Raw genomic sequence first — 11,998 nt, forward strand, 5'->3', positions numbered from 1 at the left:
TATTATTTGTGTGTGTGTACCGTCAAATTGGATCTCACTGTTACAGGAGGAGATATGCCCCTCCTTCTCCAGAAGAGCATTTGGTGGACTCGAACCACATCCATCTGGTATTGCAGTGCAGCTTCTTGCCACTAGGCCACTAATGCTCCCCTCTGAATTGTCATCCTCCATTTGCATAAACTCGCTTTGTCCTAAGCCTCCTCTTCCAGATCTTAAGTCGCTGTTGTCAATTAGATCCCATGCAAAGAACACAGAGGTCAAGGCGAGCATTTTTTACTATGTCAGCTAAACTATCGTTTGGTTTTAAGAAGGTTTCCAGGAACATCTTTGGTTTAAGCGTTAAAGTTTATCTTAGTGGAATGGAGAATGAGGCACTTGTCTCCCAGCTGATGACGAGCCTCCTGACCCCTGGCCAGTGTGTCAAAGTGGAGCTAACAGCATCCAAAGATCATGTCAAACCTTCATGTCCATATGACACCAAGTGCAAAGGAGAAGACCGCTGAGGAGCTGTTTTAGGGCAGGAAGGGTTTGCTGATAAGGCCTGTATAGCAGTGACCATGACTTAGGCCAGGAGAGAGCGTGGGGAGACCTTCAAGGGCCAGTGGGGAGATGGACAGAGGCCACAGAAGGTGTCTCCTGTGGACAATGCCTGGTGCGTGTGTTCCTTCTGGTCTGCCTTGTACCAGACTCTTCCCTAGGGAAGATAGAACAAGGTGCCCACCAACACTTGTGTGTACATGTGTGTGTGCAACTGCGTTGACACATAAGCAATCTACCACATGCAATGTAGAAGGTGCCTGATGGAAACAGACACAGTGTATCCTGGAAAAGGAGGAAGGAGCAAGAGCAAGAGCTTGGCTCAGTCCTCGGAGTTGCTGATGAGTTGTGGATGGCTGTAACGTGAGAGGAGGACCACCCCCTACACCCCACCTAGTCCATGTTCAGTCCCAGTGTTCCTGCTGGAATCATCCTCTTACACACACCTCTAATACACAAAAAGCCCTTCATGCATAATACAGCCACACCTCAGCAAACCTCCAGCAAGATGGGAGTCAGTTTACTCCCCAAGCCATTCCGCCTGAGTCTGGAGAGATGTGTGGGAGGCCCTGGGAGAGCAGAGGAAGAGACTTGACAATCATCCACAGCTCCATGAATGGCTGTGAGTTCCGAGCTGAGTTCTTGCTTTCTCCGCCCTCTTCTCTACCAAGATAGTCTGCGCGTTTCTATCAGGGCACTTTCTTTCAGTGTACCATTCTACACCATCTTTGTCTCCAAAGAGCCCTCTGGCTGCATTTTCTTCAAGACATATTTATTTATTCTCTTGGCCGTCGATGGGATGTTCAGTGCTCTTCTCCAGCACCACAGCTCAAAGGCATCAATTCTTCTTCTGTCAGCCCTATTCATTGTCCTGCTCTCAGATGCACAGCAAGTGATCAGAAAGACCATAGCCTGAATCAGATACACCTTAGTCCTCAAACTGACATTATTACTCCTCATAATTTGGATAAGTCCCTAAATGTAGATTTTCCCAGTGTAATACTCCTCCTGATTTCCTGACTGCTCATAGAAAGGATGTTAATTGTGGATCCAAGTAAGATGTAGTTGTTGACAGTTTCCATCTTTTCTCCATCTATCATGATGTTGCCTAGTGATCCAGTGGTTAAAAAAAGAAAAAAAATCTCTGTTTTTTTGACATTGAGATGCAATCCATATTGAAGGCTGTGTTCTTTGATCTCCTGCAACAAGTGTTTCATGTCATCCTCACTTCCAGCAAGCAAGGTTGTGTCATCTGCGTAATACAGGTTATTGATGAGTCTCCCTCCGATCCTGATTCCTCTTCATAGAGTCCAGCTTCTTGAAGTATTTGCTCAGCATACAGACTGAATAGGCAGGGAGAGGAAATACAGCCCTGATGCTCTCCCTTCTTTATTTTAAACCAACTGGTGCTACTTGCTCTGTGTGCACAGCCGAGTCCTGGTCCAGGTGTAGGTTTTGCAGGAGCACATTCACAGCTTGTTATGAGCCACACAGTCAAATGCCTTTGCATAGTCAATAAAGCACAAATGGACGTGGGATTTACAGCCCCGGGAACCCTACTGTAGGGTCAGTTATGAGTCAGTTCCAACTCAGCACAGCAACAGGAAGATGAACTGAGAGGAGAGTGACACAGGCTATATAACTAACAGCAAACTTCTCGGTGGGAAACTCACTCCCCACTCTCCTTCCCAGGAGATTTTCTGTTGGAGAGTAGGATGCGTTTACGTCTCTCCCACAGTTCACCGTTCTCAACAAGCAGAGCTCAGGCTTCCAGCTCGTGTTTCCCAGGTAATAGCACATAGCTAACGTTTACTATTCTTCTGCTTTTATGACACTCATTCTTCTATGTATGGCAGATGATGATGCTTTCTTTCACTTGTTAGGTGCCACTGAGTCAACGACACGTCACAGCAACCCTGTGAGCAACAGACCTGGACGCTGCCCTGAGCCGGCGTCTCTGCCACGCTCAATCCCACCGGTGGGCAGCGTGACGGCCCTTCTCAGTGACCGCCGTCTGTCCCTCGCTTGCTGACGATCTACCTTTCACAGCATGGTGTCTTTGTCCAAGAACTGATCTCTCCCAATGACCTGCCCAAAGTATGTGACATATACTCACAGTAACTCAGTATGGATTTTAAACAAAGAAGTATAAAAGGTAAATAATATAAATATATAGGAAAATACCAGAGAAAGCTAAACATAGAACAGAAATCCTGACGATGGCAACAGAATACCAAACATTCTGAAAAGCTTTCAGACAGGACAAAACCCAGCAGTCTGATACTCTGCTCTCACAAGACTTTTCAGGGATCAGCACAGGGAAGTGGAGAAAACTCACAATGAGGCAGACAAATGTTCAAGCCTGGCCTTTGCCCTGACTCGCTGGGCAGTCTTGGATAAACTCGGTGAGAACCCTGTCTCACTTCTTTGATTTTAAGGAAAGTGGGCTTCCAGGACTGTAAGGATTAGAGACAATGAATACACGGGCCATGGACAAGAGTCGTTAATGGAATGCCCTCCTTCAGAGCTTTCCACGGCCCAACATCCTGCCTGGCTCTGACCTCGTTCCTCTAAATCTGTGACACTTTATGTCTGCAGAGCTGTCATTGCTTTTAGAAAGACATCAAATATTTGATTTCTCTTTGTTTCCTGGTTCACTCATACAGGAAAGAACTCAAGTTAATGCTCTTAGCTGTTCCTAAGTCAGCCCACGTGGTACAAATGGAGGAGGGGACCAGGCACTGAGTCCAAGTCAGGCATGTCTGCGTTTCATTCCAGTATTCTCATGGAATGGTTTTTGGTCACCCTTCAAAACCCCTCTGTACAGCCGTTCAGTGGTACAGGTGGGCCCTGGTGGAGCAGTGGTTGAAGCACTCGACTAGTCACTGAAAGGTTCATGGTTTAAAGTCACTGGTCACCCCTTCAGAGAAGGATGTGGCATTTTGCTTCAGAGAAGGCCACAGCCTTGAAGGCCATTGGGACAGCTTCATTCTCTGCCACAGGACCACTACGTGCTATAATCAGTGTGGTGGCAATTGGTTGGATTTTTTATTCTGATGTGGCACTATCAGTTGGTTTTCAACCCGAAGACAGGCAGTTCAGATCCACCCAGCAGTCCTGCAGAAGAAAAGGCCTGGCTGGCAGTACCCTTCTGGAAACGTTATGCCCGAGAAAACCCTCTGTGGCTCATGGGGTCCCAGAGAGCCAGGATCAGCTCAACCAACAACACACACACACCAGGGCTGCATCTCAGACAACCTTAAAATATGGAGCAAAAGAGGATAAGAAACCACTCAATCCATATCCCACAGTTCTGGCCTCATTCCGTCATCACCGCTTCTCTCCTGAAGGCAGCTCTGGTGGTCTGGTGGGGAAGGAGTTGTGTTGCCCACCCAAAGTCAGGCAGTTCCAATCCACTAGTTTCCCCTTGAGAGAAAGCTGGGCGTCTCCTCCTGTGTGATGTGAAACCACACTCGGGGATGAGCGATGGGCTGGTTCCGACTCCATGGCAATGAGTTTCCCTCCTTACCCCGCTCATCCTCCCCTCACCATGACGAGTAGGGCCTGAAGATGCTGCTGAGAAGCAAGCACGTTTTCTCCCATGCTGACATCTTGCTTAGTATGAGACGCACTGGACCAGCAAGCCTCTCTGAGTGAGCAGTCTGAATTGCCACTTCTTGGGAGATGATTAAAGTCGCTATAAAACCAGTTCCCTCTCAAACAAGAGGAATGACTTCCATTTTCCAAATCCCGCATCTACTTTTTGGGGGAAATCTGTCATGAGAGGATTTTCCTCCCCTGTCTGCTGACCTCTGTTTCCATTTCCTGGAAGTGTTTTATTAAGTGGGCTGCATCTCCTATTGCCAAAAATAGCAGCGCAGACACACTGCCCTGAGTGGACGTCCAGCCCCCAGGGACTCTGCAGGATGCAGGACGTTCCTGTGGAAGAGGCTGCCACGGCTTTCCCTGACTGGCAGGTGGGTTTGAACCAAGACCTCTGGGCAGCAGCTGAGTGCTGTGGCCTCTGCACCGCCCGGCGCTCTCTCTTTCTCTCCAGTCACAAAGGTGCATATACACACAGGACCACCCTGAGAAGCTCATGTGCTGCCTGGCTGTTGAGGGTGCAAGCACTGGACACAAGCCGTTTGTGACTGTGTCTTTCCCCTTTCCATGTCCCCATAGCACTGCCTCGCTGCTTCCCAAGTGAACTCCCCATTTCAAAGAACCTGATACTGTTGTGCCTGATAACAAACGTGTATACTTCATAAGCGCTATTTTTAGAAATATCATTCCCACGGATTAGAAGGGATGGGATGACATAAACCTCAAGCAGCAAGATGGATGCATGATTTCAAAAGAGAACACATCATATTATTCGTTTTCTAAAAGCTTGTTTCCCCTAGGACAAAGCCTGAGACTAGAAACCCTTCTGACTGACTGAAAAGATAGCAGCCTACCATGCTCCACCCTCCACCCAAAACCAACATGACTTTGAACTTCTGAAGGATCCTCCCAGCTCACTAGTGATCTTAAGGCTTGTTACCCGTTGGGGTCACAGAAAGTCCCACAAGCCCTAGATTCCAGCATAACCGATCACGCACGCAAGAGGACAACTGCACTTCTAAGGCTTCACGTTTTTCTTTGTCACATTCATTTCCAAATCTGTATGTGAAGCACAAGGTAAGCAAGGGGTCTCCAATTTCACTCTGACAGAGGTTCTCAGCGGAAAGAGAAGGACTGTGTCCTTGCTAAACTCTCTTAACCTCAAGAGCTGAATGTTCCAAGTTCAAAGAGACCCCCACTGCCCGCTAGCTCTGCACAATGCCAAGTCTACACAGCAGTGAGCCGCGTCTGAGCGCCTAACATGGATTGTCAGACTCTGAATCGCAAAGCAGCCAAAGACCAACACCCAGGAGCAAGCCCCCCCACCTCCACGGACGGCATGCACCAAAGGGTACCTGCTCCTCCGCCCGGCGGCTCCTCAGCGGCCAGAGGTACCTCCAGATGGCATGGAGAGGGGATTTCTTGAAATAAGCGCATCTGGACTGAGGCAGCAGATTATCCATAGTGAGGCGGGCCAGAGGGTCTCTCCCGGTCAGCGGCCACTGATGGGAACTCAGAAAGTCACAGCTCCGGGAGCTCAGCCACTCGCCTGCAGGCAGCGGATCTGTCCCCTCCCAGGCTGCTTCCTCTTTGGGGTAGAGCCTCTGATGAAGCCAGCCAGTAGGAGCAGGGCTAGGAGGGTCCTGGCAGAGCCATGCCCCAGGACAGCGCGGGGAGGACTTGAGGGGCCGGCCGCACCACGAGGGCGCCTAGCCCTGCCTGTCCTATTTCTAGCGGCAGCTTGGGTTGCAGGCTGTGTTAATATTAGCTGGCTGCGGCCGTGGCCTCCCACGGGCTCTCACGAGGGTTCGTCCAGGCTCCCTGGCGACCTCGCTGGCTCCTGACCAGGGCGCAGCCGCTGGCTCTTCCAGCTTCCTCTTGGAATGCCTCTCAGCCGAGCAGACGCAGGCAGAACGCAACGGCATCTCGGCTCCTCAGTGCCGAGCCCGTTCACGCTTGAGAACCATTTCAGGAGACTTGTAAGGAAATGAACAAATTACCCTGCTTGCTCTGGAGGAGTTCAGTGTCAGCCCGGGAAGGCTTGGCTTACCCTGCGATGCATCGTGCAAAGTGCCCCATGACCAGACTCTGTACTTTAATTGAACAATAGCTGCAGACAGATTCTGTTCTGAGTTAAAAGGTTTCTCTCCTTGAACGCTTATCTCAAATACCCAGGCCGAGTCCAGGAACAGTATGTTCAGATTCTATGCCCGCACAGGGAGGAGGAAATGCTAGATATTTACTTTCTAGATTTTTTTTTTTATAAAAAAGGGCTCATGTTTAAAAAAAACAAAGCCAAATACAATAAGAGGTCTGTCACTGGAACCAACTCACAGCTGGGTTCCTGGAGGCTGTAAATTGCAGAGCAAGAGACTTCCGTGTCTTTCTCCCCTGAAGCAGCTGATGGATTCAAACCACCTGCCCTGGGTTGATGCTAACTAAACCACCAAAGTTCCCTCTGTCATCCTTGAGGACATGAAGTCACACAAGTTGAAAGTCCAGTATTTCCCTAACACCCCAGCGGTCGCAGTGTTTCTGGATCAAGTGCCCAAAGGGCCTTTGCTGTCTTTGTTCCTTTAAATTTTGTGGGGTCTGTTCATTTGATGGAAATAAATGGTGATCTTTGCAGAGGTGTCACATCATGACGAGGCTTGCTGGGGAGCCCAAGATCAGGAGGCCCAGAGACTTGCTCTGGACAGAGAGAGACTGTGGGTCCTTGCCTCCCGGGAGTAAGCGCCACACTTGTGGGGAGCCACGGTGGGCAGAGCTGGAGACGTGTGGCTGCAGCTGAGCTGTGCCCGGGCAGCTGCCCTGGCGGTCCCACTGGGACACTGCCTTCAGGGAACACACTGGCTGAGCCCTAACGCTGAGCTGCCAGCAGCCAGGGCCATCTGGTCGACTGGCAGCCTGCCCACTAGCAAGGTGATCTTCCAGAGTCACCAGGGTCAGGCGAGCAATTCCAGGAACCATTTCCATGATGTTGTTGCAGCCAGCTCAGGGAGGCCCGCCCTCCTGTCGCCTCCGATGGGCACCCTCCTGCTCTCAGAAGCCCTGTTCATCCTCCAGACATCGGACTCTAATGAGGACAAGAGAAGAGGAGCCAGAGGCTAAGGGCAGAGCTCGCTGCTGGCTCCCAGCCCAGCAAACAAGGCGCGTGCAATCCTCATGCCTGGATTAACTAGAGGCTTTGCACACAGGGGTGGCCCTGGGGACAGAGGTGAAGCATCAGGAATCCATAGGCGGCCCTCTTCGAATTCCTGAACCTTCAGAGAGGCCTCGTGTCGTGCACACAGTCAGCAGCCTGTCATAGCCTGCTCTTCACAGCCTTTCCCAGAGGACAAGCCAGAAGGGGACTTTGCAGATGGCTGCTCAGGGTAACTGTCCCCTGGGCTGTGAAGAGCGATGAAAACAGGGCGGGAGAGGGGGACAATCCCAAAGCAATAGGAAAACTTTACCCTGACTCTGTTGAATACAGCATAAAAATGGTGGTTATAAAATAATTCCTTTGGGTAGTCAATTGATAACAAAGTCTGCTAAACTGTTTCGGGGTTTTTGTGTCAGGCCCTGTGCAGAATTCTTTCTATGCTCATCTTATGTAATCTTACAGTACTCTGTAGGGAAGCCAAGGCTGAGAGGCATTTAGAAAGGAGTAGTAAGCTCCCAAGCTACAAATCAGAGGAGGAGGGACTCTGGCCAGCGGCTCCTAACTGCTGAGCTTTTAGCCCAAGTCAGTTCACTGCAGATTCTCAAACAACACCCAGGAGTGAACTTCGGAGGGTGTCCTTGTCCCTTCGGATACGGCTCTGAGGAAGGAAAAGTATGGAGCTGCCTCATCCACGGGAATTTTTCAGTCTCCTCATACAAATGTGAAAATAGGGCCACAAATAAGGAAGACCAAACCAGAATTGTTGCCTCTGAATTGTGGTATTGGCAAAGACGATGACACAGGCCATGGACACCGACTGCCAGAAGAACAAACAGGCGTGTCACGGAAGGCGTGCAGTCAGGTGCTCCCCAGGGGCAGGCATGGGGCCACTTCATCTCACAGGCTGCGGGCATGTTGTCAGGAAAAGGACGTCATGCTTGGAAGGGTAGAGGGTCCACGAAGGAGGGGGAGACCCTCAAAGGGGATTGTCACAGTGGCTTCAACGCAGTGGTGGTTGTGGGGCCGACTCAGGAGCAGTGCCCGTGGGCTTGCTGAGAGTCAGAACTTTCTGCAGTACATTAGCTCCCTGAGGAGGTGAGTACTCCTCCTAACACCACGCCCACTTCTGTCCAGTCGATTCTGACCTGTGGACATCCCCCGTATCATGGAGTAGAAATGGGCCCTGCACGATTTTCTTGGCTCGGATCTTTATAAAAGAGCTTCTCAAGCTTTTCTTCCATGCCTCTGCTTAGTGGCTTCAACGTGTCAACCTTTTGGTTATCAGTCAAGAAAAAACCTTAATACTTAGTTCTTTAAAAAAATTGTTGTAAAATATATAAAGTACAGTATTTGTCAATTTCATTACCTCTTCAAGATTCCTTTATGAAATTATTCCCATGAGTTTGAAAAGGAGCTGTATTCTTAGATTTTGCTTTTCTGCTGCCTACATTTTGAAAACTCTTGCAATCTCAGTTTCTGGTTGAGACAGATTGCAGTGGTCTTTTCAATAATTAATACAAATATAAGTGAGGGCTCTTGTTTACCTGTTGTTTGGGTGGTGGTCTTCGTCTCCTACGCCCTGTATACGGAGCAATCTCTGCTCAGAGGGCCGGCGTTTTGGATGGCCACTGGTGAATGACGCGGTTCACCTTGGGGAAAGCCAGCTGACCTGAGTGCTGGTCAGTGGCTACAACGTGTTTCTGGGAGGACCAAAGGAGCCCAATTTATCTACATCAGCTGAAAAAAGGACAGGGAATGTTTACCTCTTGTTCTCACGGCTCACTCCTCCGTTTCATCCTATCTTCAACGGAAACATGACTGGGAAAGACATTCTATATGTACTGTTTGGTTTCCAAGGATTTTTTTCACCCCCACAAAGGGCCTAAAATTTGCGAGATCACTTTTTTTTCCCCTTGAAGGGCAACGGTGTGGTTAGCGCCATTGAGTCAACAACAATGCACAGCAGCTGTATGAACCAGAGACTGAACCCTTGCCCTGCCCTGCACCGTCCTGTGATTTCCACTCTGCTCAAACCACTGTCCCAATTACTGGGTTAACCCATCTCTTTGAGGGTCTTCCTTTCTTCCACTGACCCTTTCCCTTTCCCAACGCAGTGTATTTTCCCAAGAACTGATGCTTACGGACGACACGCCCACGTTTCCTCCATCCTGTCCTCAAAGGAGCACCCTGGTTGCACTTCCTCTAAGATTTGTCAGTCCATCATATCTCAATTCTCTCTGCCAACACCACAATTCAAAGCCATCAGTTCTTCCCTATTTAGTATCCAACTTTCAGATTCATACATAACGAATGAAAACATGGCTTAGATCAGGTGTGCCTTAGTCCTTAAACTAACATTCAGCACTTTCAATAGGTCCTTGACAGCAGATTTCTCCAATACAACACACCTTTTTATTTTTACCATGGGTATTGATTATAGATATAAACAAAATGATGTCATTAACAACTTCAAGCTTTTCCCATCTATCATGATGTTTTCTCTTAGTAGATTTGTGGGAATTTTGTTTTCTTGATTTTGAGAAGCCGTTCATATTGAAGCCTGTAGTCATTGATCTTCTTCATTTTCTTTCTTTCATTTTCTGCATAACACAGGTTGTTGATGAGTCTTCCTCCAATCCTGAGGCCACAGTCTCCTCCATAGAGTCCAGGGTCTCTAATGATTTGCTAGAGTACAGACTGACTAGGTGCAGAGAGTGGGTGTACAACCCTGATGTATCCCCTCCTGATTTTAAACCATGTTCCCTTCCTTTCTGTCACCAAGTCCATGTTTTCCAACTATGGAGCCTTCTTCTCTGTCCCCAACTTTTGCATTCTAGTCACTTATTATTATTAACGTATCTTGATTGCATGTTTGATTGATCTCTGACTGCAAAAGTTTTGGTAGAAATCTTCAATTTCCTCTTCTTTGGCTCTGGTTGTTGGTGCATATATCTGAATGATAGTGTAATTCAATGGACTTCTTTGTATGAGTAAAGATATTATCCTGTCACTCACCACATTTTGTTTCAAGATGGATCTAGAAATGACTTTTTTTAACTACGAAAGCAACCCCATTTTTCCTCACTTTTTCATCTCCAGCATAGTAGATCATATGATTGTCTGACTCAAAATGTCCCATGCCGGTTCATCTCATCTTGACAATACCTAATATATCAATATTTAGGCATTTCATTTTCCCCTTAACAATATCCAGTTTTCCTGCATTCATTGTTCTCACATTCCATGTTCCAAACACTAGTGTCTCCTTACCACTAGGCTGATTGGCAGCATCAGGATGGATGGTGAAGAGATTGAGATTGTCCACAGCTTTAGTTTGCTTGGCTCCACAATCAATATTCTTGGAACCAGCAGCCAGGAAAAGATACATTTCACTGGGAAAGTCTGCTTTCAGAGCCCTCTCCAAAGTACTGGTGCAGTACTTTGGGCAATGATGTCACTCTGGAAACTAAGGTGCAACTGATATAGGCCATGGTCTTTGTAATCACTTACTATGTGTCAGAGAGCTGGACAATGACTAGGGATGATGGAAAGAGAATTGATGCCTCTGAGCTGTGGTGTTGGAGAAGAGTATTGAATATACCATGGACTGCTAGAAGAACAAGCAAGTTCCACCTGCAGAGGGTGAAACCAGGCTGCTCCTTGGAGACAAGGATTCTGAGGCGTTGTCTGACATACTTTGGACATGTTGTAAGGAGGGACCAGTCCTTGGAGAGGGACATCATGCTTCGGAGGGTGGAGGGACAGAGAAAGAGAGGGAGACCCTCTATGAGATGGACTGATTCAGTGACTGGGGTAATGGGAGGGGGTGTGTTGTAGACAATAAGATTGGCACGAGATATAGCAGGGTTTAGGGATATTGTACACAGGGTCGCTATGAGTCGCAGGTGACTTGATGGTAAACAACAACAACAACAACAACAGTGCTCTTTTGTTCTGTGTGACAACTACTTCTTGGTATATATTTTGCATGAACACAACTAAGTGTTCTGAGATCTCTTTTTTTTCTCAATGTTCGTCAGTTTCTTCTGATCCACACAGTCAAATGCCTTTGCGTAGTCAATAAGGTGCAAGTCAGCATTTCCCAGGTGTTCTCTGCTCTCAGCGAAGATCTGTTTGACAGCAGACACTCTTGTTTCATAGTCTCCCTTGAATCCAACTTGAGTTTCTGGAAGTTCCTTGTGGATATACCGTTCCAGTCATTTTTCATAACCTTCTTCTTTGCATGTGATATGAGTGATATTTTTCATTCTTTTCCATACTCCTTCAGATCACCTTTTCTCTGTGAAATGGGAACAAATAGGAATCTCTTGCAGCCGATCAGCCAGGCATCTGATTTTTTGGTATAGATGAGCATGTGTAGGGCTGCATCTCTTTGTCCAAACACTTCAATTGGTAGTTCATCAACTGATGGAGGTGGTTAAACAAATGCCAGGAAACTGGCAGCAGAACATGATAATGAAAGAGAGGTTTTGCAACTTGCTTCTTTCAAGTGTTGTAGTAGATGTAATGAAAGCATAAGTCTGTAAAGTCATTTATCACTGAGCGTTATACGTAGTTGTGGTGTGTACCATCAAGCTGGAACTGACTCAAGGCTGGCCCTCCAGCAGGTTCTCAGAGGCAATCAGCCGCATGGGAGGAGATTGCTCATCTTCCTCACAAGGAGTAACTGGTGGCCTCGAACCATATGCCTTT

The 11,998-nt window shown here is 47.9% G+C and overlaps 1 protein-coding gene across 1 annotated transcript in view; it reads right to left on the bottom strand.

Moving 5' to 3' along the window:
* ATP2C1 (ATPase, Ca++ transporting, type 2C, member 1) overlaps positions 1 to 5,603 on the bottom strand; it is a 123,650-nt gene extending 118,047 nt beyond the window's left edge. Inside the window, exon 1 of the mRNA XM_006883320.1 lies at positions 5,496 to 5,603. Within this exon, the coding sequence (XP_006883382.1) occupies positions 5,496 to 5,603 (108 nt within the window). The remainder of the gene's footprint in view (positions 1 to 5,495) is intronic.
* Between the last annotated feature and the right edge of the window lie 6,395 nt (positions 5,604 to 11,998).

This window comes from Elephantulus edwardii, unplaced genomic scaffold, assembly GCF_000299155.1.
Source record: "Elephantulus edwardii isolate Elephantulus edwardi_28Jun2011 unplaced genomic scaffold, EleEdw1.0 scaffold00027, whole genome shotgun sequence".
NCBI lineage: Eukaryota > Metazoa > Chordata > Mammalia > Macroscelidea > Macroscelididae > Elephantulus > Elephantulus edwardii.